Raw genomic sequence first — 27515 nt, 5'->3', positions numbered from 1 at the left:
TTAGGGTTTCAGTGGCTAAGACCCTTGAGCTCCCAGTACAGGGGACCCGGGTTTGATCTTTGCTCAGGGAACTAGATCCCACATACTACAGCTAAGACTTTGCATGCTGCGACTAAAGATCCCATGTGCAGCAACTAAGGTCCAGCATAGCCAAATAAATACATGGCTATCCATTTTTAAAAAGTTTGCAATGGAGACCTAGGGTGCTTGGTCCTGGGCACTAACCTCAATAATTCTGATTTGGTGTATCTGGGGGTGAGGCTTGGGTAAGTACATTTTAAAATATCACCTCCAAGAAATTCTGATGCAGCTGTGTGTGGACTCCTATTGAGAAACACAAACTTAATGTAAAAGCTCCTAAGGCCCATGGACAGAGGAGCCTGGCAGGCTGTTGTTCATAAGGTTGCACAGAGTCAGACACAACTGAAGTGACTTGGCACGCACGCAGACTCATGGCCCAAGTGTTCTCAGGCTCTCAGTCGTGTCTGACTCTTTGCAGCCCCATGGACTGTAGCCCTCAAGGCTCTTCTGTCCATGGGATTTCCCAGGCAAGAATACTGGAGTGGGTTGTCATTTCTACCTCCAGGGGATCTTCCTGACCCAGGGATCAATGCATCTCTTGTGTCTCCTGCATTGGCAGGCAGATTCTTTACCACTAGCCTCACCTGGGAAGCTTTGCTATAAAGTAACAGAACAGCCCTGTGCTGATACTTGGTTTCATGGCAGCACCTCTACAAGGTAGGTGATGGTATAATCATTGTTAGAAATAAGGCAATGGAGCCCTGGAGAGAGATGGTGAAAGTGCTGGACCAAGGTCACCCAGGGGTGAGCAGGTCATCAGGATGAACAAGAACCCTCCTGTCTTTCCTGCCTGCCTCGCCAACCTCTCTCCTCCTCCTCCCTCCTCTGTTCTTTATTCACCAGCTTCCGCATGGCTAACAGCCCTCTCTGAGTCTGCTTTTGTCTTTAGTGAAAAGCTAACAAAACACTGTTGCTCCCGGTGCTGGCTAATGACTGCGCCTGATTAGCGCCATTCTGTCAGCTGACTCCCAGGCAGCCAGGCCAGCCAGCAGCCTGCTTATTCAATCAGGGCCTGGCCCATTTGCTAATTACCAGCATTATTTGGGCTCGTTTCCTTGACTGTGAACTTGCTCGAGTTCCAATCATCTTCAGCTGTTGCCTTTATAGGAGAACCGAATCATTTATCACGTCTCTCAGTGCCCCTCCCTGCTGGAGACTGAATGAAACCCCAAGTGTCCCCGGTTCCCAGGCTGCTGCTGACCGGCGGGTCCCAACGGGAGCTGTGAGGCAGACCCTGTGCACAGACGGACGTGCTGGCCTTCCTCACCGGGCTGCCAGGGTGACCTCGTCCCTGCTTCTGAACCCCAATTGTATTCCCACTCGGAGGCCTGACAGAGTGGCCTACTGTCCCCCCTCACCAGGGATGGAGGGTTTTCCCAGGACGTGAGATTTTTTGTGATAAACCCAGGAGACTGCATCACCATAGACCTGGCCCACCAGGACACACAGTGCTAGAGCGTTTGACATCCTCCCAGGACCTATAATTGGGGTCTAGATCAGAGAACTGACTGGGAGTCGGGGTTCCATCATTCTCTGGCAGACCTGATACTAAGGATTTGCATCTCTTCACTGCTCTACACTTCATTTTGCTTTTGATCTCAACTACTAACTCGATAGGATGACGCTTTATGTCCAACAGCGGATAAGTGGAGGCATGTTCTGAGATGAGGGTGCCACCAGAGAAGGAATGATGGTGTGTAACCCCTTTGAACTGAGGTGTCTCATCCTCCAAGGACTCTTCCCGATTCAAAATCACATTAAGCATCTTCAGTGGCTAAGTCAAAGATTTCTCTTGGAAAATGTCACTTGAAAATACATGGGTTATTTTCAACTATCTTTTGATATTGATTTCTAACTATTAATAATTCCACAGTGATAAGCAAACAAACAGACTCTGTATGATTCCAATACTTCTGTTTTTGTTGTTGTTCAATCACTAAGTTGTGTCTGTATCTTTGCAACCTTATGAACAGCGGCATACCAACTTCACTGTCCTTCACTGTCTCCCGGAGTTTGCTCAAACTCATGTCCAGTGAGTCAATGATGCCATCCAACCATCTCATCCTCTGTCACTCCCTTCTTCTCTTGCCCTCAATCTTTCTCAGCATCAGGGTCTTTTCTAATGTGTTGGCCCTTGGCATCAGGTGACCAAAGTGTTGGAGCTTCAGCAACAATCCTTTCAATGAATATTCAGGGTTGATTTCCTTTAGGACTGACTGGTTTGCTCTCCTTGCTGTCCAAGGGTCTCTCAGGTCTTCTCCAGGACCACAGTTCGAAAGCATCAATTCTTTGGCGCTTAGACCTCTTTACGGTCCACCTCTCGTATCTGGACCTGACTACCGGAAAAACCATAGCTTTGACACTATGGACCTTTGTTGGCAAAGTGATGTCTCTGCTTTTCAATACCACCAGACTATGAAATTTTTGCACCTTGTTTTATGCACCTGGATATGTCCCAGTGTGTCCTAGTTTACAGCCTATGGGAACTTGAGTAGAATTTGTACCCTACTGTTGTGTGAAAATTGTATAAATCTTAATTATGTTGAAGTGGTTCATGGTGCTTTTTAGGTCTACTATATCCTTTTACTTCACCGTATATTCATTTTATTAATTTTCAAGAGTTTGATATTAAAACTCCAACTAAAAATCTTAATTTATCTACTAAAAAAATAATTGTAATATTTAGTGGAACCAAATGTAACCTTGTTCTGTATTTTCCAAGTCGCCTGTAAATGTGTTATTGTACTATCATAATTTTAAAAATAAAAAAGAAAGAGGAAAAAAAAAGCCACATTAAACATCTATTATGTACTTGGCAACATCAACAACATCAACTCAAAGAGCTGAAGGCACGGAAGGCAATGATACAAATACAATGAACTCTGTCTGTTACAAGGCCACCGAGGCAATCCCCAGGATGGCCAAAGGCCATGTGAGCTGGGGAAGGCAGAATTAGGGTAACTCTGCTTACTATATGCCGGTCCCTGGTTTCCCTGGTGCCTCAGAGGTAAAGCGTCTGCCTGGAATGCGGGAGACCCGGGTTCGATCCCTGGATCAGGAAGATCCCCTGGAGAAGGAAATGGCAACCCACTCCAGTACTCTTGCCTGAAGAATCCCATGGAGGGAGGAGCCTGGTGGGCTACAGTCCATGGGGTCACAAAGAGTCAGACACAACTGAGTGACTTACTGTGACTGTCCATTCATTATCTCATTCAACAGCCAATATTTCTTAAGCACCTATCAAGTTTCTTAAGCACCCAACCTCTTTAAATTTTGAAAGTCAAAGTGTAGTCGCTCAGTCGTGTCCAACTCTTTTCGACCACAAGGACTGTAGCCCGCCAGGCTCCTCCATCCATGGAATTTTCCAGGCAGGAATACTGGAATGGGTTGCCATTTCCTCCTCCAGGGCATCTTCTCAACCCAGGGATCAAACTGGGGTCTCCCACATTGCAGGCAGATTCCTTACCATCTGAATCAGCAATTCTATTAATATTATACCTATTTTTCAAATGAGTAAAATGAGGCTTTGAAAAGCCTTGCTCAAGATTGCAAGTTGGTGAATGAATAGTTCAGGGCTTGAACCCAGAGAGTCTGAACCTCGTCTTTAAACAGTCTGAGACTGAACCTCCTACCATTGTGGGATGCTGGGCCCTTAACATAACCCGTGCGGGGTAGTTGGCCCACAGCAGACAAAAGCAACACAGTGGGCTCTGGGTGCAGAGGAGTGTGGCTGTGAGTGGCGGAAACATGGCAGAAAGAAACACGAGGTGGGGTTTAAGTGTTCTACATTGTGGAATCCCAAGGCATGACATTAGGAAAGTCCCACTGGAGGTGTGGGAACTCTGAGACTGCTGATATTCAAAAGGAAACTGGCCGGACAAGAGCTGCCCTTCTGGCCTCTAGCTGCATTCGATTCTAAAGAATGTACTAGAACAGGAAGCCAAATGCCTGACTACTTCATAATCCTTCAAAGGGCAAAAAATGAGTGAGATTCATTATATTTTTTAGACTGCATTTGTCAGTTCTCAAAAACTTCTCTTTTTTATACAATGAGAACATCTGGGTATGCATATCTAGTGTAACTGATACATGCAAATGAAATAAAATGTGTTCATTTGATATAATATGACTGATTTTAATGTCAACATATTAAATAATAAAATTAATAATTAATATTAATTAATAACTGGCAACAGTAGAATCGAAAGTTCGTTGTTCAAGCACTGTCAATTATTGAAAGTGCTCATTTCAGTAATAACAATCCACAGTGCAGTATTCTTAATAGATACTGACCTGTGCTAAGTATCCAGACTGAAAATATATAATGACTGTCTTTAGAAACACCCTCAATATCATTTTCTGTTACTTTATAGGTTTTGGTTTGTGGGAAATGAATACCTAATTTCAGACAGTTAAGCATTAAAAGCACTTGTTATATGTACAAGCACTGCAATTAATCTCCCTGTAATTAAAATTAACAAAACAGGTTAGAAGGCTACTGTTTCAAGCAGAATTTAAAGAACTATAAACTTCTGGGAAGAAAACTGATGTTCCTTCTTGCTCACAACCACTCTTTGTTCCCCATCCCCCAAAGAGGCTCTTCTCTAGAACACTGGGTTGTCCCAGGCCTTTCTGTGACTCAGATTTCAAGCACCTGGCACTGTTAGGTGTTCAAATCCCTGGGGCCCTTCTTCAGTTGTAGAAAATACAGTTGACCCTTGAACAATGTGAGGGTAAGGGGCCTTGACCCTTTGCGCTGTTGAAAATCTGAGTCTCGTGTAAAGTTAGGCCCTCCATGACCAAGTTTCCTCTGTATCTATGGGTCTGCATCCACAGATTCAACCAACCTTGGATGGTGCAGTAATACAGTATATCAGGTATAGTTAGTGTTAGTTTCTCAGCCGTGTCCAACTCTTTGCAACTCCATGGACTGTAAATGCAAATCCCCTGTCCATGGAATTCTCCAGGCAAGAATACTGGAGTGGGTTGCCAGTCCCTTCTCCAGGGGATCTACCCAGCCCAGGGATCGAACCCAGGTCTCCTACTCTGCAAGCAGATTCTTTAACATCTGAGCCACCAGGAAAGCCTGCGTATAAGTGGACTTTATATGCAGTTTGAACTCGTGTTGTTCAAGGGTCTGCTGTAACTGAGAGTGTTCTGATGCAAAGGAAAGCTTTCTCTACTTGGCTTTTTTTTTTTTTTTTTTGGTTTGCTTTATTTCTGGGGAGCAAAGTTCTTGACTTTTATTTTTACTTATGACCTCACTCATCTGCTAACTTGTTTTTTATATTGCCTGCTTTACAAACTTGTTGTTTCTTCCATTACCATATGTGTAACTGAACCTCTGATACAATGATGATATATAGTTCTATAAGAGATCAATGATTGTACTAGTGTAACTCTAGATATGGGAAGACACACTATGAGGGAATATTTTCCCAGACCATAAGAGACTAGTAAGACAGGTCGTTCAGAGACTTTGGGCACTGTTAATGAAACAGTAGAATGGGAAAGACTAGAGACCTCTTCAAGAAACTTAGAGATACCAAGTGAACATTGCATGCAAAGATGGGCACAATAAAGAACAGAAATGGTATGGACCTAACAGAAGCAGAAGATACTAAAAATAGGTGTCAAGAATACACAGAAGAACTATACAAAAAAGATCTTCATGACTCAGATAACCATGATGGAGTGATCATTCACCTAGAGCCAGACATCCTGGAATGCGAAGTCAAATGGGCCTTAGGAAGCATCACTATGAACAAAGCTAGTGGAGGGAGTGGAATTCCACTAGCTATTTTAAATCCTAAAAGATGATGCTGTGAAAGTGCTGCACTCAATATGCCAGCAAATTTGGAAAACCAGCAGTGGCTGCGGGACTGGAAAAGGTCAGTTTTCATTCCAATCCCAAAGAAAGGCAATGCCAAAGAATGCTCAAACTACAGCACAATTGCACTCATCTCACACACCAGCAAAGTAATGCTCAAAATTCTCCAAGCCAGGCTTCCGTACATGAACTGAGAACTACCAGATGTTCAAGGTAGATTTAGAAAAGGCAGAGGAACCAGAGATCAAAAATCTCAGAAAAAATCTACTTTTGCTTTATTGACTATGCCAAAGCCTTTAACTGTGTGGATCACAACAAACTGTGGAAAATTCTTAAAGAGATGGGAATATCAGACCACCTGACCTGCCTCCTGAGAAATCTGTATGCAAGTCAAGAAGTCATAGTTATAACTGAACATGGAACAATGGACTGGTTCCAAATTGGGAAAGGAGTACGTCAAGGTTGTATATTGTCACCCTGCTTATTTAACTTCTATGCAGAGTACATCATGAGAAACACTGGGCTGGAAGAAGCACAAGCTGGAATCGAGATTGCCAGGAGAAATATCAATAACCTCAGATACGCAGATGACACCATCCTTATGGCAGAAAGCAAACAGGAACTAAAGAGCCTCTTGATGAAACTGAAAGAGGAAGTGAAAAAGCTGGCTTAAAACTCAACATTCAAAAACTAAGATCATGGCATTCGATCCCATCACTTGATGGCAAATAGATGGGGAAACAATGGAAACAGTGACAGACTTTATTTTCTTGGGCTCCAAAATCACTGCAATGGTGACTGCAGCCATGAAATTAAAAGACGCTTGCTCCTTGGAAGAAAAGCTATGACCAACCTAGACAGCATATTAAAAAGCAGAGAGATTACTTTGCCGACAAAGGTCCGTCTAGTCAAAGCTATGGTTTTTCTAGTAGTCATGTATGGATGTGAGAGTTGGACTATAAAGAAAGCTGAGCGTTCAAGAACTGATGCTTTTGAACTGTGGTGAGAGTCCCTTGGACTGCAAGGAGATCCAACCAGTCCATCCTAAAGAAAATCAGTCTTAAATATTCAATGAAAGGACTGATGCTTAAACTAAAACTCCAATACTTTGGCCACCTGATGTGAAGAACTGACTCACTGGAAAAGACCCTGATACTGATAAAGATTGAAGGCAGGAGGAGAAGGGAACGACAGAGGATGAGTCCACTGACTCAATGGACATGAGTTTGAGCAAGCTCCTGGAGTTGGTGAAGGACAGGGAAGCCAGGTTTGTTGCAGTCCATGAGGTCACAAAGAGACACAACTGAGTGACTGTACTGAACTGAATGAGGCTGAGTTCAAACACAGCACGTTGGGTGGCCTATTGTTGAAATCTTCACCAGACCTGGCAATGAGGGTTCCTAGCACTTGAGCAGGAAATGAACCTGGGCCCTGGCAGTGAAATCACCGAGTCGTAACCACTGAATTGTCAGGTGTAATTCCCTCTACTTATTAACTTACACTCAACTCTGTCTTACCATGCCCTTCATATTTCCATACGTAAAGAAGAAATTCACATTCTCCTCTCTCCAAATGGTGCTTCTGCTCCTTTGGCTCAGAGAAACCCAAACATGGGTGTTGGGAAGAATCTCTTCCTCTAAGAGCACCTTTAGGGAAGGTGTCCCCCTCCACCTGAACATATCAACTGAACAAAAGTGAGCCAAACTCCCTGGAAGCAGACCTATGTTTTGGAGATGAGAGTGCTTGCCCTAGTCTCTTTATTCACCCCTGTCCATTCTGTCCTAGACATTTCCTGAAACTAGCTTTATCAGTTCCTTCCAGGCTTTTAACTCCCTTTGCTATTTGCACAACCTTTTATGTTTACTCAAAATAGCCTTTCTACAAAGGAGCAAAACTCCCATCACGATATGCTTTAGCTTCTTTCCACACTACATGTCCAGCTGAATTCGGAGACAATTTAGTTCCTGCCAAGAGCTTTCTAGAAAGTGGCTGTGAAAGAAAATGAAGAAAGTGAATGCTTTAGCCAGTGATATAACACAAGACCCAGCAAGTCTTGCTTTGTTCCAGAACTCGAGTGATGCACAGAAAATATGCTTTCTGCCATGTATTCCAAAGCATAATGTTAATAATAGATTTCAAGTTGAGAAACTCTAAAAGTGATGTATAAAACATCTGTTCATTCCCCAGTGTCTTCTTTGCCAGATACAGGAACTCTAAACATGCATTAAACATGTCTTCTGGTTTTTGTATTTTCATTCTTTAATATCCGGGGCCTTGCTAAAAGTGGAGGGATGGCCCTGATCAGGACTCACCAATTTCTAGAGATAGTAACCAACTTATCCTTGAGCTGTTTACTCACCAGTCAATACACACTAACCAATCCAGGGCCCACTCCCCAAACCACCTCCTCTAGGGCCGCTCACACTTAGGGCTAAAATTCCTTTTCTCTCATCACCCTAGGGCCAGGTGAACAGCTTGGGGCAGCCCCTTTGCCCCAGAACCTTCTGAAATGATTCAAATCAGTCCATGTTTAGCCTTGTTACCCTGCCTCGCCCAGTCCTTCCCCGGGAAACCACAACGAAGGCGCCATGTTTTCCCTCTTCCCTGTCCAACCTCTGTCCTTCCGTATGGCTCTCATGCCATGGTGTGCCCCCTTCTTTGGGGATCTGTGAGTAAAACAAACTATTTTTTTAATGGCATCATCTCTTGATCTGTTGGCCTCACCAGACATAAATTATAACCTATATTTTAAGAACATGTGAGACTTCCCTGGTGGGCCAATGGTTAAGAATCCACCCGCTAAAGCAGGGGACATGGGTTCAATCCCTGCTCCAGGAAGATCTCACATGCTGGGGAGCAACTGGGTCCATGCTCTAAAGTCCGGGAGCCGCAACTAATGAGCCCATAGGCCACAACCACTGATGCTCGCAAGCCTAGAGCCTGTAGTCTACAATGTGAGAAGCCCATGCACCAGAATTAGGCAGTAGCCCCCACTTGTCATAGCTGGAGAAAACCCGAGTGCAGCCATGAAGACCCAGCACAGCCAAAAAATTAGATCCATCAAACAATCAATCTTTGAGAAAAAAAATGAAAAAAATGTACATGAAGAAATAGGAAGACAGGCTAGCAAAAGACTGTTCTGGCCCCTGCACTCTGGCCATTGTTCAAGTGGACTTGGATCAAAGTTAGTTACTCTGTCAGTCATGTTTACCAAAACGGCCACTTTAAACGGTTTTAGAGAAAAAGCATGATTTTTCCATAAAGCACTGTAATTATACTGGCTAAGACAGCACTCAATAGAGCTGTTAAAGATAGCTGTGATGAGGGTATCCATAGTATGATACATGTTACAAAAGATGCAGGATTTCTTAGGGGCCCTTGACTTCTAAAGCACAGTTTGAGTCCAGCTGTAAAGATAGCTTATAAAGAAAATAAAAGAACTCCTCATTCACCTAAACAATAAGAGTAAAGTATTTTTAACCAAGTGTTCTGAATTCTCACATATTCCATTAAAACTGCATTGCAAGAGGTTCAGTATGAAAAGCCAAGTCCCCGTGACACTGTATTCTCATCTTGGGCTCACCTCTCTTTCTCCCTGGAATAAAAGCTACTCAAAGACAGCTTAATTTAACTTTGTGTCTCGCAGCTGCCACCCAGTAGGTACTAAATATTTATTCACTGACTGAAGATATGTTTATTACCTTCTTTGGAAACCACCGTAGCAGATGACACAGAACTCAAAATGCCCATTTATGGGGTTAAGTAAATAGGTGAGAATTAAAGCTACTCCTGGGACTTCCCTGGTGGTCCACTGGTTAAGAATACACCTTCTAATGCATGGGATGAGGGTTCGATCCCTGGTCAGGGAACTAAGATTCTATGTCCGTGGGCAACTAAGCCTGCATGCTGCAACTAAAACCAGACATAGCCAAATAAATATTCAACAGGAAAATGTTGGTTTGTTTTTTTTTTTTAAAAAGCTACTCCCTCTGGCCCAAACCATGACAATCTCAGCCCCTGAAGGCTATGCATGTCTTGGCATATCCTGACCTTTACCTGACCCCTAAATCCTGCCCAATTCTGCAATCTTCCAGTTAGCAGCCGGCCATCAGTGCAGGGGCATGGCAGTTCTGTGACAAATGGTCAACCTCCCGGGGTAACCTGGGTGTGGCCACTACACGGGGACACTTACCAAGGGCTCCAGCTCCTTGCGGTCTATGAGGTTCATCTCCGTGACGAAGTAATAGAAGTGTTTGTAGCAGGTGTTGACGTGGGCCTCGGCACCCATCACAATGACCCGGTCGAAGTGGTGGATGTAGACGTGGACGAAGACCCGGAAGAGGCGGCAGAGGATCTTCTTGCAGATCTGCAGGAAGTTCTTTGGGAAGGGAACACCTAGAGCAGGGAAAAGGGAACAAAAGCATGATGGGGATGCTCTGGCGGGCCCCGAGCACATGCTTCAGGCTGGAGACCAGCCCAGGACCAGTCTTCTGGACCAGCCTGCAGATGCACTCTGTGTGGGCAACCGCCCTGGACACAGCCTGAAAAGGTGTCCAAAATGGTGTTAAATTCAAACGCCAACAACCAGGAAAAAGACTGAAAAAATGAGGGAAGAGGGTCAGGTTTCCTTCTTTGGTGGTATCTTTTTTGGTACACACAGACATGCAGAATTAATGATTTTTAGTTTGAAACATGCATTCTTTTTCACTTTTCCCACTTCACAGAGCCCAAGAAAGGTCTTTTTCCTCTTATCTTTAATATAGGAAAACTGGTAGCAGGAGGGCGATGCTCCAGGGAGAGTGGCACTCCTGACACAGAGTATCAGGGAGGGCTGGGGGCTGCAGAAATCCGAAAGCCCCTTCTCATCAAAGGAAGCAGTCAAGGCACAGCTCAGCCGGTGGTGGCCATGTGGGGACAGAGGCCTGGGGCTGCTAGATCTTCTGGTTCTTCAAGATGATTCAGAAATCTGGGGTTCTATGTGAATTATCTGGTTTTCTGTTTTTAAACATGATATCGAGACTTTCCTGGCAATCCAGGGGTTAAGATTCTGAGCTTCCACTGCAGGGGCTGCAGATTCCTTCCTTGGTCATCCCACATGCCTTGCAGCCAAAGGGGACAATAATAATAATAATCATAGTAAAATGAGAGCAATTAACCTGAAGTTGAAAAAAATATACCACAGGTCAAGACGAAACATCATTCCAGGGATAACTTGTCCTGAAAACTGCCAGTTTGCAAATTCTGATCTAAACTTTTCCCAAGATCCACTGTTTCTGGGGTGTGAAAATGCAACAAAACTTCATGGAAACGTTGCCTGACAGTTGCTGTCACCTCCTCTCCTTGAGGAAGGTGAGAGTTGGGGGTTGTTGTTCATAACACAGACTGGGTGGGTGGTCAGAGGAATCACACAGGTTTCCTGTCTGATGACCACCACTCCCAGCTCGGTCAGAGCAACAGATAGCAGCATCCCAAGCCCACTTTCTTTCTCCATCTCAAACACTGCTTAAGCTCTCGTTATTTACACAGTTCTTAGGTAGTGACATCATAGATTCCACAGTCAGATAGCCTTTAAATTCCTATATTGCTCCTTTTCCAGCTGTACGACTACAGGCAAGTTATTTAACCTCTCTGAGCTTCAGTTGTTCCATAGGTAGGGTGAAAATACCAACTGTTGTAAGGATTAGAAGCGATACCCAGAAAATAGAGCCTTTCTTAAATGGCCAGGAGAGTGTCAACATGTCTAAAATCCTCCTACAGTGCCTAGCACATGGTAAGAGCTTGCTAAATGGGAATGACAAGCACCACCCCCCGAATCTCTCTGCTTTGTAAAATCTGGGCCATCTAGCTGTTGTTATAAGGGAGGCCTTATCAGGAAAAGGTAGACATGACCACCTGCCTTTCAGCAGAATGGCAGAGCAGTGCTCAGGGCATGTCCCTGGTCCCCAGGAAGCCTGGAGTTTTGCCGTCCGTGCCTCTGCTGGGTCCTAATCGCAGCTGCCTGGTGAGAGACATCAGTAACTGGATCGCCTGGGACCCCTGGACCGGGATGAGAGATGAAACACAGCTGGCAGCTGGCAGAGGCAGGGTCTGCCTCCCGATTACCCAGCAATGATACTGGCTTTTTTTCTCTAGAACAAAATGGCAACATATCAAATGAACCACGGGGAGAGACTGGGGCACAGCTTGGCAGCTGACTGTCTGGGCAACAGATGCTGGTATTTAGGGGTGGGGTGAGGCCAAGCTGGGACAAGGTGGAGGGCAGCCCCTCCCAGAGCTGATGGATGGTTTCCTCTGATGAAAAGGGGCTGGTGAAGACCACTGCTGCCAGGCTTGGGGAGGCTTTGGAGCCTTCAAAGAGGCCTGAGACCTAGAGATGATGGAATCTCCCTTCATCCTCGTTCAAGAATATTCCCATCAGAAGGGGAGTCCTTTAACAACACTGAGACAATATCAGGAGTTGACATGGGTTACCTTGGCAACTGGTCTGTGATGTAGGGTTTACTAGTCCTGCATCACCAGGGAATAACACCAAACACAGATGAACTTGCTCCAGGCCATTTAGGTAAACAGTGGCAGGGCTGGGATTTGGACCAAGTCAGTCTGATTCTAAAATATAACTGATCTAGGACTTGCCGAGTGGGACCAGTGGTTAAGAATCGACCTTGCAGTACAGGGGAATGCAGGTTCAATCCCTGGTCTGGAAAGATCCCACATGCCTCGGAGCAACTAAGCCCATGAGCCACAACTAGAGATTCTGTGTGCCACAATGAAGATCCTGCATGTCACAACAAAGACCCACGCAACCAAATAAATAAATAAAACCTAACAGACCTGGTTATGTCTGGCATGTGACTCTCTGGCAAGGATAAAAGCACAGCTTAAAGGCTAAATGTAAAGAGGCATCTCAAGGTTACTTTTTGGTGATGCAGAAATATAATTTTTTTAAAAGGAAAGGGGTGAGGAGAGAAGGGTGAAAAAAGTCCACATCCTCTGAAGCCACAGCTCCAAGGTCAGCTAATACTCTGCTGCCCTGAGAGAGATGTGTTTCCTCGGCCAGTGCCTTAGACCATGGATCTGGGACTGAGAGTAAAAGCTAACATTTACTGTGCACTAAAGTCTTGGGCTTCCCTGGTGGCTCAGACCATAAGGAGTCTGTGCAATGCAGGAGATGCAGGTTCGATCCCTGGGTCAGGAAGATCCCCTGGAGAAGGAAATGGCAACCCACTCCAGTATTCTTGCCTGGGGAATTCCATGGACAGAGGAGCCCGGCAGGCTACAGTCCATGAGGTCGCAAAGAGTTGGACACCACGGAGCGACTAACACTTAACAAGTCCAGGTACTGATATTGTTATCATCTCACAAGTGAGGAAACTGACTTGGAAAATTAAGTGGCTGCCCCAGGTCACAGAGCCAGCAAAGAATGGGGGGCTTTGGATCCAGGATTGTCTATGAGGACCCAGCACCCTGAAATCTAGAGTTGTTGCTCTAGGGTTCTGCACACACCTCCAGCTCCCAAGCCCTTCCTTCCCGAGTAGCCTGAATCTCCTCAGGTGCACTTATCTTTCCTGTCACCAGCTGCTAGGAAACATGGCAGGGGGTGGGAGGTTTCAGCATGTCTGACTCTCTTGCGACCCCATAGATTGTAGCCCACCAGGTTCCTCTGTCCATGAGATTTCCCAGGCAAAAATACTAGAGTGGGTTGCCATTTCCTTCGCCAGGGGATCTTCCCAACCTGGGGATCGAACCCGTGTCTCCTGCATTGCAGGCGGACTCTTCACCGCTGAGCCACCAGGAAACCCCAATTCCCATGAAACAGCCACACAAAACTGAACTCTGAGAGTCTTGATATGTGTATGTGTGTTGTGATGTATTCCCAGTGAAACCCTGGGCAGTGATATTTCAGGGTTTTGTTTGTCTGTTTAATGTAACTGTGGCTTAGCTCAGTGAAAGTGTTTGCCTGGCCCAGGAGGTAGAGGAGTGGTTTGGCTCTGAACAAGACTCAGGCTCTTTCTTTGGCAGATGGCTACTACAGCTCCATGGCGTAGGGAGCCTCACTGTTGAGATGATCATTTTTTGGCCTCCACTTGACTTCCCTAATGGCTCAGACAGTAAACTGTCTGCCTACAATGCGGGAGACCTGGGTTTGATCCCTGGGTTGGGAAGATCCCCTGGAGAAGGAAATGGCAACCCACTCCAGTACTCTTGCTTGGAAAATCCCCTGGACGGAGGAGCCTGGTAGGCTACAGTCCACAGGGTCGCAAAGAGTCGGACACGACTGAGCAACTTCATTTCACTTCACTTCACTTAGCTCAGTACCTGGGTTGTAGAGGAGCTCAAAAAATGTTTGCTTGTCTTAAATGAATGCAAGCTGGCAGTAGGAAGAATGAAAGGCTAATGAACCATCTCACATGGGCTTGTTACCATGGCAGCCGGAAGCTGAGGAGGCCATGCAAAGCTCTGGGCAGAGGGCAGCCTGTGTGTTCCAGGGGGCACCACTGACTCACTCAGCACTGTATCCAACCCCCTCCTTTTGTTCCTTCAGCTTTTCTTAGTACATAAGATACTGGGGACCCTCCACTTTCGTGTTTCCCAAGGTCTGTCTTAAAAAAGACTAATTCTGGGAGATCCTTGGTTAGAAGCTATACTTGACCTTATATTTATTAAAAATGCTTTTTATGAAAGTTTGCAATATACCTAACCATAGTAAAGGATCTGAGAATGCCTGTAGTCAAAAGTCCTATTTAACTCTGGAACTTCCTTTTACCTATAATAGCAACTGGTTTAAAAGTCTGTAATCAGACTTTCTAGGTTTCATTTCCGGCTCTATTATCCAGGAACAAGACAGCGACATCCAAACAACTCAGTATGTCTAACCCACAGTTTCCCCATTGTGAAAGAAACAGGGATGTGAATACTATCTGTAGCTCAGGTGGTGGTTGTGAGGATTAAATCCACACACGTAAAAGGCTTTGCTAATACTCTGCAGACAGGAAGCCCTCTCGTGAACTGTTAAGTTTTAGTATTGCATGGACCAAACAGTCTTTGTAACATACTTTTGGATTAAATTCTTCAAGCACATGTACTTTCAGGAGGGCAGTCTTGGTATCAATGCATCATTTTGCAAAGAGCTAGAGTAGTGGGCACTCGATTAAGCCCTGGATTATATTCAGCCTTGCATTATTTTCTACATATTTCTCATATTCATATCTTGTATTACTGTAAGTTCCCTGAACAAAGGGGCTGTCTTATACTTTGATTCTATGTTTTAAAGCACCTCGCACAGGGCTAGATAGGGAATACTCATCAATCAAAACTGAGCCATAAGACAGCAGTGGTCTTATTTAGTCAAGATGTGAATCCATCATCTCCTATTTGGGGGAGGAAAAAAGCCTACAGCAGAAATGACAGCTTTCTCCCAGAGACCTGATCGGGTCCTGTCATGGAAGGCTGCACAATGATCTTCTAGGGAGGAGGGCTCTGAGATGAAGAACATTTTGATCTAGCCTAGCGGGTGGGAAGAAAAACTCTGAAATGCCTCCTTTCATCATGAAATCCTCCCTTCTTTACCTTTCCATATAGTTGTTTCAGGAGAGGGGAGTGATAGTTAAATTTCAGTCACTGTACTCAATTAGAAAGTTAATACCAGACAATATTAACCAGCAGTCTCAACCGGAATAGACTACATAGGTTTGGAGTTAAAGTTTGACTAGTCTTATAATAACCCAGACAAATCTTCTGACAATAATCTTGGGCAGGTACACATGGATCATAGAAAACAACCTTTGACCTATAGGTCCCTAAATGATTCATAAGCATGGACTAATCTCAGCTCCTCCCCTGAGTCTCAGATTCAAGCTGGCAAATGTCAGATTCCTAGAAGCTGGCTAGAAACGAGATGCGTTCAGATGAGTTCTGCAAAAAGGTGATAGACATCTAGCTGTCTAGGCAAGGACAAGGATGGCCTCAGGGCAAATGGTGTGGCTTGGCCTCTGCAAACAGAATTAGTGAGCCTAACACAGAACCCCACAGAACCCCATTGGAGAAGACAATGGCACCCCACTCCAGTACTCTTGCCTGGAAAATCCCATGGACAGAGGAGCCTGGTAGGCTGCAATCCATGTGGTCGTGAAGAGTTGGACATTACTGAGCGACTTCACTTTCACTTTTCACTTTCATGCATTGGAGAAGGACATGGCAACCCACTCCAGTGTTCTTGCCTAGAGAATCCCAGGGATGGGGGAGCCTGGCGGGCTGCCGTGTATGGGGTCGCACAGTCGGACATGACTGAAGCGACTTAGCAGTAGCAGCAGCAACACAGAACCCAGAGAGGCGATGGCACCCCACTCCAGTACTCTTGCCTGGAAAATCCCATGGACAGAGGAGCCTGGTATGCTGCAGTCCATGGGGTCGCTACGAGTCAGACATGACTGAGCGACTTCACTTTCACTTTTCACTTTCATGCATTGGAGGAGGAAATGGCAACCCACTCCAGTGTTCTTGCCTGGAGAATCCTAGGGACAGAGGCGCCTGATGGGCTGCCGTCTATGGGGTTGCACAGAGTCAGACTCGACTGAAGTGACTTAGCAGCAGCAGCAGCAACACAGAACCAGGCTGAGCTTGGATTCCAGAGTGGGCCCAGGCAGGATGCCTGGGTGGAAATTAGAATCCCAAACCAATCACTCACATGTGGTTCCAGCAGGAATTTGCTCAACAACTAGACTCAAAGCAAGACAAGAGTTTGCTGAGTGATCAGGCCAAGGAGGAGGCCGGCCAGAGAGTTGGCATGAAGGCAGAGGGTGCGGTGAGCCCGCCGGGCTGGGAGCCCCTCTTGAAAGTCTGACTAGGCAGCCTCACATTCTGCTTCTGATGCCGGTGGGGACCTGGTACTCGGCCGGGACCCAGCATCTGACGGAGCCCTACTGAGTTTATGAATGTGTCTAACCACAGACCTTCTGATCTCCAAGCCACGCTGAGCTTGAGAGCTAAATCGAGCATGGAATACAGTAATTTCTCTGGGGCTCTACTTGGATTTGCCTTTTATCTCTGACTCAGTAAATCTCCTTTCTCCCAAACAAAACTGAATAAAAATTCCAGTAATTTCTGAGCTTTAATCCAGTTTCTTCCTTCCTCATCCCCCACCCCCTCCCTTTTGCTAAGCCACCAAATGCCCCATTCAATCCATCCTCTTCAGGCACCTCTGGGGCAAAAAAAAAGCAAGTTGTTTAAATGACTTGTGTCTTTTTTCTTTTATCCTATTATGGAAGCTGCAAAAGGAGAGAGTTCCTCAGGGAATGCAGAGATGCTATGATAGGGCCACAGAGGGGAGACTACGGTCCCAGAGTCAGACAAGACCCAGGCAGCAATTTCTGAGCTAGATGCTACCCATTCTAGCTTTCATGGTTTTTCCTTTCTTTTCTTCTGGAGAGAAAGCCAAATGCTTGGAGCTGAGACCCCTGGTCTGTGACAGCGCTTGGTTGAAGCTGGGCAGTGGAGGGTTGGAGAATCAGGGTTCAAAGGGACACGAGAGAATGTCCCTGCACATCCCAAGTTCCACAAGCAGCTGGCAGATATCCCAGCCTGTTGTTAATGCCACTCCCTTCTTTAGAGTTCAGCCCCAGACTCAGGTTCTCTCATCCCCAGACTCAGGTTCCCTGGCATCTTCTATCTGCTCCTGACACACTCCTGAGCACTGACACTGTTGTTCAGTAGCTCAGTCATGTCCGATTCTTTGCGACCCCGCAGACTGCAGCACGCCAGGCTTCCCTGTCCATCACCATCTCCCAGAGCTTGCTCAAACTCATGTCCATTGAGTCAGTGATGCTGTCCAACTATCTGAGCACGGTTCCCAGATGCTAATTCCACTCTGAGGTGCATGCATCCTGACTCGTGTCTGCGACCCCCTCCAGACTGTAGGCTCCCGGAGGAGCTGGTCACAGATGGATCCCCTGTGCCCAGTGTGGAGCCCGGAGTAGGTGGGTGTGTGATACATCCTTGCCGGCTGCTGGCTTGAGGGTTGAGCTCTTGCGCCATCTGCTTACACCAGAACCAGAGCTCAGAAAGGCATGAGGACTGACTGGCTTGAGGTTGAGAGCTAGTCTGTGATGAAAAGGGGTCTGAATGCAAGTCTGTCTGACTCCAGAGCTTGTTAGGCTCTTTCCACTCTGCTGGGAAAGTGGATGGGATTCTTACGGTTTGTTTCATCTCATGCCAACCCAACTGGCAGAGTCGAAGGAGCCACGTTTGTTAAAAAATGAAGGTGGAAAAGGGCGTATTGGCTCTTACTTCCCCAGAGGCATTTGTCATTCATGGTTGATGGTTCCGGTTAAGTGTCTGGCTCTGGCGTCAATCTCTGGTTTCAGAATCCAGCTGTGGAACTTCCCTGCCACTTGCCCAAGGGTGAGTTCGCTAAGTCCTAACAGGCTTGGTTTCCTTATCTGCAATGAGGATAATCGCACCTAGTATTTTGTGAGATTATGAGGATGAAACAGGAAGCACAGGGCTAGCAGGCTCTCAGAGGCATTTGGCAAAAGGCCGCTGATGTTACTACGCTGTGAGGGTGGCTCTTCCTCGTCAAAGTCCAGGGTGGGGGAGGCACATGACTCCGCACGGATAGAGCTCCCTATTCTCCAAAGGACTAGCTCTACCTGGAAAGCAGATCCGGACCCGAGGTGATCCATGGAAACACCGTGCGAACCGTCTGAGGAGCTTCCACATGACCCAGGATGAAGCCTAATGCATTGGCCAATCCCTGGGGGACCCCAGTGGCTTGCTAGGTGGCACTTGTTAGTAAAGAAATTTGCCTTTCAATGCAGGAGACTTAAGAAACCTGGGTTGGATCCCTGGGTCAGGAAGATCCCCTGGAGATGGAAATGGCAACCCACCCACTCCAGTTTTCTTGCCTGGGAAATCCCATGAACAGGGGAGCCTGGGGGTTACAGTTCATGGGGTCACAGAGCAGACATGACCGAAACGGCTTAGAACAGCACGCGCGGTGGCGTGTCAGTTGTTTAGTTGCTAAATCCTGTCAGACTCTTTTGCGACCCCATGGACTGTAGCCCGCCAAGCTCCTCTCTCCATGGGATTTCCCAGGCAACAATACTGGAGTGGGTTGCCATTTCCTTCTCCAGGGGATCTTCTTGACCCATGTCCTGAACTGAACCCATGTCTCCTGCAGGCAGGTTCTTGACCACTGAGCCACAGGGAAGCCCCGCATGTCAGGAACAACAACCAAAAACGGCTCCCTTGCTCCCGCACACTGTCTATCCTGTTGAGAGCATCTGTGCTGTCCTTTGGGTCTTTGGGGGCCAGGACCAGGAGTGCACATGTGAAAATCCCTCTCCAAGTCATAAAAACTACTCATTCTCAATAGCTCATGGATAAAAACAACATCCCACACACGTGGGAAAAGAAAACAAGCCTCTGGCAACGTGGCTGAGAACATACCATTTCCAAAATACTTGGAAAATAAAACACAATTGGATCACAAGGAGAAAAAAAAGGAAGGAAGAAAGAAAAGCAACCCTAACAACATAGACCAATTTCTGAAAACTCCCCTCCTGATACTCTATTCTCCTGCCCATTCCCTCCACATTCTCCTGCCTCCTGCAGAATTATATATATTTATCTGAAGAGGCCTCCTGATCTTGCTGACGAAAACTCAAGTCTGGAAGGCCGACTCCTCTAAGCAGATGTTTTGTGTTATCTCAGTGCGTTCCTCAAGAAAGTGTCTGTACACTGTGCCAAGGAAAACAGTCCCGTGTAGCAAGACTTTGTTCCTCTGCCTGAGAAAGAAAAAAGAAGAAAAAAAGGCCCCAAACAAGCTGACAGCTGCAAACGGTTAGAAATAAACTGGCTACTACTCTCTTGCCCGACTCCCTCTGCCTGGTCTCAGCCTCCCCGCACTCCTACCCTGAGTTACTCTGGTACCTATTATCATAGTGGCTGGAACAGAGAAAGGAAAATAGAAGAGCAAGCGATCATACGTTCTAAACAGATTGTTAATTCTTTCAGACGTGCCATTTGCCGTCAGAGGAAGTGCTGTTTCAGCCAACCACAGGTGCCTGCCTGTCACCCGCCCCGCCCCTCCCCCAGCACCACTTCTCTGTTGCTGGAGGATCTTCTTTAACCACATCCTCCTCTACACTGGCTGGTGGCTCCGCCCGCTTTGTCTGTGTAGAGGAGGATGTAGACCAAGATAGACCCAAGAGGACCTCAGAGAGGCGTGTGTTCACTATGGACTGGCAATGAAAGCCATCAGAGACCATTTCTTACAAGCTCAGACCTGCCGAAAGTCAGATGGCCCGAACGAGAGAGTGAACTGTAACATGACGTTAATGAGCCTCATTAGAACTGGACAGTTAGACAGAAGCACCAGTACTTTGATCACGAGCCCCAGTCAGAAACTGAAAATGACTTATGTTTTCAAAATACAACCTCTCTTTATTCACCAGCAGAATCTTTCTTCCATTACATGCAGGGCAATGAATACCCAGTCTTATCTGGTCTATATCTGTCTATCTATCCATCTATCGGCTTCCCAGGTGGCACAGTGGTAAAGAACCTGCCTGCCAATGCAGGAGATACAGGTTCAATTCAAGACACAGGTCAGGAAGATCCCCTGGAGAAAAGAATGGCTACCCGCTCCAGTATTCTTGCCTAGAAAATTCCATGGACAGAGGAGCCTGGTGGCCACAGTCCATGGGGTTGCAAAGAGTTGGAAACAATGGAGAGACTAAGCATGTACACACACACATGCACACACACACACACACATATACACATATAATGGAATACTATTCAGCCATTAAAAATGAATGAAATAATGCAGCCGCAACATGGATGGACCTGGAGATGATCACACGAAGTGAAGGAAGCCAGACAGAGAAAGACAAACACTGTATGATATCATTTATACATGGAATCTAAAAAATAACACAAATCAACTTTACGAAACAGAAATAGACTCACAGACGTAGAAAACAAACTTATAGTTACCAAAGGGGAGAAAATAGGGATGGGATAAATTAGGAATATGGGATTATCAGATACACACCACTACATATGTAATAGATACACAACAAGGATTTACTGTATAGCACTGGGATCTATATTCAATATCTTCTAACATCCTATCATGGAAAAGAAGTTGAAGCTGTACATCTGAAACTAATATAAGATTGTATATTGATATAGTTATCAACAATGAATATAGTTAAAAATTTTAAAAACGCAGAGAGACAACACACACACCCCACACCCACACACATGTACACAAAATACCAAATCGTGTCCAAACAGTTTCTAACCTATAAACTTCTCTCCAACCCGACTGCCACTTTCCTGGCTCCTGCCACCAACACCTCCTGCCTGGCTTACTGTGGCCCTCCCTTAGTGGGGTTTCCTTCCTCTACTCTTGGATTGCTCCAGTCTTCACCAGGCAGATGGAGGATCTTCCTCAAACACAACTCTAACCAGTATGTCTTCTTTCCATACAAAACTCTACAACAGCTTCCTACTGCTTCAACTGCTTCAAGATAGAAGAATCATATACAACTTAGCAACTAAAGCAAGCAAAAAACTGCTACAAGGTAAAATCAGAGCTATTTAACAAGGCAGGCAAGACACTCTCTGGCTTTATAAGGCTGCATGTCTCCATTATTACCTCTGGACCCTCCCAACTTGCATCTAATACCCAGCCCTCCAGAGCTAAGATCCATTCCCTCACTTCTGGGCCTTGGCACATATTGTAGAGTTCATAGATGGAAACCCTCCTCCTCAGTTTCCCCTCTTTGTGCAGCTAACTCTCATTTGTTATTCAAGACTCCAGTAAGTTTTCACTTTCTTTGGGTTGTTCTCCTCACCCTTAGTTCTAGTTAGGCAAATTATAATACCCTGTACTTTTCCCAGGATTACACTTACTATTGTCTTGTAATTGTCCCTTTTTTGGTCTCCCATTAGAATGAAAAGTTTGAAATGTCAAGGAATATCACTTCCTGTTCACAGTTATATCCCTGGCATCAAACACATGCCAGAAAACGGGGGTTCTCTCGAACTTATGGTTGCCAGTGGGGATGAAAGGGGGTAGGGATAGTTAGGGAGTTTGGGATGGACATGTACACACTGCTATATTTAAAGCGGATAACCAGCAAGGACCTACTGAATAGCACAGGGAACTCCGCTCCATGTTATGTGGCAGCCTGGGTGGGAGAATTCAGGGGAGAATGGATACGTGTATATACGTGGCTGAGTCCCTTCACTGTTCATCTGAAGCTACCACAGCACTGTTAATTGGCTATACTCCAATATAAAATAAAAAGTCAAAAAAGAAAAGAAAAAAAAGAATATGGGGGTTTTCAGTGAGTATTTGTTGAGTGAATAAGTGGACAAATGACCATAGAATGCAGAGGGGTGGAGCTTCGCCTGCTTGAGTTCCCCTTCTTCTCCCGTTCCGAGGCAATAGCCCTTGAGTCACAGTCTGAAAATCATTGTTCTATGGGAAGATTCCCCAGGGAAATGCTGTAAGCCCATGTTTAACCTTGACGCATCCAAGGCCATAAGGCTGCAGTGAAAATTAATACCTATTTAACTCTTCACACCTGGCAGACCTCTGATGCATCTTTCTACTAGCTTCTCACTCATACTGGGAGAGAAGCATCTCCTCAAATTGTATTTAATATTTATATTGAAAAGTCTATTTTCATATAAATAGAAAACTATCAGGTCATTTTCCAGAGTTTCTAAAATTTGAAATAAGCCAGGATTGACTGATAAACAAAATATCCTGAGATACATGATTGAAGGAGGCAGAGGAGAGAGAGAGAAGATAGCAAAAGTAATTCATTCTAGATTTCCCTGGTGGTACAATATGAAATCAACCCTGAATATTCACTGGAAGGACTAATGCTGAAGCTGAAGCTCCAATTCTTTAGCCACCTGATGCAAAGAACTGACTCATTGGAAAAGACCCTGATGCTGGGAAAGACTGAGGGCAGGAGAAGAACAGGGTGACAGAGGATGAGATGGTTGGATGGCATCACCGACTCAATGGACATGATTTTGAGCAAACTCTGGGAGATACTGAAGGACAGGTAAGCCTGATGTGCTGCAGTCCATGGGGTCGCAGAGTCAGACACAACTGAGCTACTGAACAACAACAAAACATATATCAAAACATATATTGGGAAAGAATTATTGGAAATAAATTCCAGCCCCTTTCAGCACCTGCCAACCCTAATTCACTCCCTGACCCAGAACCACACCCAGAGAACCATATTCCTCTTTGGGGATTATATGACTGGGCAGGAACAGAGCCTGATCATAAAGTGATAAGGGAAACTGAGGTCTTAATCATGTCTGGAGGCCAGAAAAAAACTGGAAACATCATATTCAAATACTGAAAACCTGTCATTTGGAAAATGAAAGGGGGAAGAAAACAGCAAATGACTCACCCTGGGCCACAAAGCTTACAGGTGTGGAAAAAGAATTTAAGAATTTCTTTCTGACTTCAAAGTCTGTTCTCTTTCCACCACTTTACGCTGTCTCGTTTTGTGGCTGGAGGCAGTCCCTTCCTTCCTTAGATCAATGGGAGGACAAACCATTGTACTGTCAGAGATGTCTGAAAGTGGGATTCATGGTCCAGGGTGGTGGTGAGTTCCCCACGCAGGGAGATGTTCAAGCAGAGGCCACTTGCTAGTGTTAGAGACAGGACCCAGGTAAGAGAAGGTGGTTTCCACCACTGGCTGCATATGACAGTCACCTGCATTTGTTAACAGGACAGATTCCCAGTCCCCTTTCTGACTCTCTCGGTCTCGCAGGGATCTCAGGACTAGCTACTTTTTAAAAGTACCTTTGGAGATTTTAATGCAGCTTTTGGGAATCGCTGGGTTGTCCAAATCTGAGATCCTATGACCACAGCAACCGCAGTGTAAGAGAGGGCCAGCTGTGGGATGTCAGCGCTGGTGTTAACAGTGACAACGATACCAGCTAAGTGTTTACTCTGGTCCAGAGCTAGCACATCATCTCACAAACTACCCCACAAGGCAGGCGCCACCACCATGCCCATTTCACAGATGAGGAAGATTAAGTTCCCTGTCCACAGTCACACCACAAAGAGGTGAAGGAGCTGGGCAGTGAGTCCAGGCAGGCTGGCTGAAGACTTTTACTCCTCATCAGGAGAAGGAACCAAGTGTGACCTGATTCAAAGCCATCCAGTCCTAGATAGGTTCTGAATAAAACCCACCGGCAGCTGATCTCCCAAGTCACAAAAATTCCACAGCACAGAACTCACCAAGAAGTGAAGTAAGGACTTCCCCGCTGGTCCAGTTTGTTAAGAATCCTCCTTGTGATGCAGGAGATTCGGGTTTGATCCCTGGCAGGGAAACTAAGATCCCACATGCCACAGAGCAACTAAGACCGTGTGCCATGGCTAGAGAGCCTGAATGTCGCAACTAAGACCCAACACAGTCAAAAAGCTACAAACCTTAACAGCAACAACAAAGTGAAATAGATTCTCGACCATGAAATGACTGTGAGGACTAAAAGTGTCACAAAATTCCCATGACATAAAGTCTCAATTTCTCTGGCCTACGTGTATTATATTCGGTTTTTAAAATCTGAAGTCTTCAACACAGCACGAATTCACCCTGGTAATTCCTACTGCCCTTCCTTCATTCAAAACCAAACCCAAACAAACCACGCTCATTAAAAATGGTTTTATTGTGTCATGGAATGTTCAAACAAAATGACATTAAGTATATTGACACTCAGTTAAAACATTAACCCCAGTGAAACTCCTGATGTGCTAATTCAACTGAGCCCACCCACACCCTCCTGGGAAAAGCTGGGTCACCTGCTCTGCCTTGCCCAGATCCTCACCGACCACGTACTCTGGGGGCCAGCTTCAGCACCGGGAGTGCGACTTCAGTGCAGACCCTTGCTCAATCACGGACATTCTGTTTCCTCCCTCTGGGTCACCTCAGTCTTAGCACATGGGATCTTTGTATTCTGTGTGCTGAACTCCCTGAGGACTTTCCCGGGTAAGCACTCTGCTAAACTACCCTCTTATTAAGGCTGACTCTGGGCAAAATATCTAGAGGAGTGGAGGTGGTCTTCTAAGCAACCCAGTACCCCCAGAATAGTTAAATCACTCTTGTTCTTGCTTCCAGTCCAAGGTCCTTAAGCTCTTCTTGCTTTTTAATGATCCTTTCTCTCAAAGTTCCTAACTCTTTGTGAGACTGGTTAAAAAATCACAGAGAGGGACTTCCCTGGTGGTGCCGTGGTTAAAAATCCGCCTGCTAAGGCAGGCGACACAGGTTCGATGCCTAGTCCAGGAAGACTCCACATGCTCTGGGGCAATTAAGCCTGTGTGCCGCAACTCCTGAGTCCACGCGCATGCGCTAGGACCCACGCTTCTCAACCAGAAAAGCCACCACAGTAAGAAGTCGAGCACGGCAACGAGAGAGGAGCCCCTGCTCACCGGAACTAGAGAATGCCTGTATACAGCCATGAAGAGAAATGGATGAGTAAGACAAATAAAACTTTTAAAAATAAATAAATGAAAATCACAGGGAAGAGTTGCAACAGCTTGAATGAGGTCAACCAGTAGAGATGTCTGGGGCTTCTCCCTCTGCCTTAAGGAAGCTCAGTTCAACCTGGGCTTGGGAAGAGGTGGAGCCAATGTCAACGTTATAAACCCAGAAACCACCTGGGAAGCCAGGACACAACCTCTCACTAGGGCCACAATCAATCAGGGTGAACTTTGGAGAAGCCTGATGAACTTGTGTAGGTTTCAGGCTCCTCAGTGAATATCCACAAGGTGTAGCTGAGATCAGAGTGTCTCAGACTCCTCATGGCAGGGGCGGAGGCACCACTGGGCTAGTGGAAGGAATGAGAGATCTCTTCTCCCATCTATCCATCCATTAAGTTCCTTTCCAGATGAAACATTCTATTGTTCTGAGACGCTATTTCCCAGTGAAATAGATGGCTGTCTCCTCTTAGGGTTGCTTCCCCAACCCACGCTGATCTGAAGACTGCTAACAGGCTGACACCTCTTCCCCAGAGGTCTGGGACTCTAAGTCTGTCCCTGCTGAGTGACTGGGAAGCTGCCTCATTCTCTGCACATCCTGGCATGAGATGGGTCCCTTGACATCCCTACCAAGTGCCTCTGCAAACTGAGCCGGATGCAGACAGCTGGCGTCGGGGCAGAACAGCCGTTTCAAGCAGCAGAACCCAGGATGGGCCCCTCGTGGCACTGCCTGGTTTGTGATGGAATTAAAGATGTTTGCCTTTTAGCTACGGCCCCAGAATGTTCCAGGCCCATGAGAAGATCATGTGAAACTGGCGAGGGTTGGACATAACCTGATAGGAATGGGTGTTCTCGAGTCTGAAGCCTTGGGGTCAGAAAGCCTTGGGTTCATAGTTTTGATGCCCTTTGTTCCAGCCCCAAGGCCTTGATGGCATGACTTCATCTTTCTGAACCTCAACTTTTTCATAGGTTAATTGGGCAATCTGATAGTTTGGTGGAGTGACTGGCACTCTAAATGTTCTTATTTGTTATTACTGCTCCCACTTTGTATTAATACCACATCAATGCCTGGCCTGCCTTAAAATGTGATGAATAAAATAAGCCAGAAAAGTTAAGGGGCTCGAAATTACCTAGCTGTGTGGTTGGGATACCCACTGCTTAAGACAGCAAATCAAGGGACTTCCCTGGTGGTCCAGTGATTAAGAATCTGCTTTGCAATGGAGGGGATGCAAGTTCGATCTCTAGTCAGGGAAGATCCCACATGCTGTGGGGCAGCTAAGACTGTGGGCCACGGCTGCTGAGTCCTTGCAGTCTGGAGCACAGGAGCCAAACTGGAGACTCCGAGTGCTGCAATGAAACATTCTGCATGCCGCGACTACGACCCAATGCAGCCAAATAGGCGAAAAGATAGCAAAGCAATTCTCTATCTACAACGGCGTCTCTGCTTGAATTCCCAGGCTCCCCGTAACACATGGCACAGACTCAAATGCTATTCCCAGGGCCCTGATTCACTCTTTGCACCTGGAAGCTGGAAAGCCTGTATATTGTTCAGAAGATCAAGGCCAGTGATTCCCCAAGTCCCCACCCTCCTCTGTCCAAGTCCCATGGACAGAGGAACCTGGCCCATTAAGAGTTCCTTCAAGTTGATTCACACGCAGAGCTCCTCAGCTCCTACCTGAGCTGAGAAAAGACAAGATCAAGAATTCCCTGGACCCTGTCCTCCCAGGACATAATACGAACCTGACATGTGCGAACCTGTAGTGATCCGTGGTTCTCCAGAGAGCCAAAAGAGATGAAGGGATATCAGGGGTCACTTTTTTTTTTTTTCCAACAAAAATTTTCTTTATTGCTGGGAGATATTTCTTTGGACCAACACCTTCCTATTGTCCACAGAAATAATGGAATCCCAGAAATCTCTGAAAACAGTCCTCTCATTTCAATTAATGGCAACTTTATTTTCCCCAGTGGCTCAAATCCTGAATGCAGGCACCATATTCAGGGCCCACTTATAATGTTATTCACTACAGGGCAGAACTGGCAGAAATAGGGTGCTTCCTGCAGTTCCCCAGGGATTTGACATGA

At 46.0% G+C, this 27515-nt stretch overlaps 1 protein-coding gene across 1 annotated transcript in view; it reads right to left on the bottom strand.

The window, feature by feature from the left end:
• MOB3B (MOB kinase activator 3B) overlaps positions 1–27515 on the bottom strand; it is a 140087-nt gene that overhangs the window by 35509 nt on the left and 77063 nt on the right. The window contains exon 2 of the mRNA XM_068974330.1: positions 10104–10306. Coding sequence (XP_068830431.1) covers positions 10104–10306 — 203 coding nt within the window. The remainder of the gene's footprint in view (positions 1–10103; positions 10307–27515) is intronic.

Source organism: Capricornis sumatraensis, chromosome 6 (assembly GCF_032405125.1).
Source record: "Capricornis sumatraensis isolate serow.1 chromosome 6, serow.2, whole genome shotgun sequence".
In the NCBI taxonomy this organism is placed as follows: domain Eukaryota; kingdom Metazoa; phylum Chordata; class Mammalia; order Artiodactyla; family Bovidae; genus Capricornis; species Capricornis sumatraensis.
This window is presented reverse-complemented; position numbering and strand designations above follow the sequence as displayed.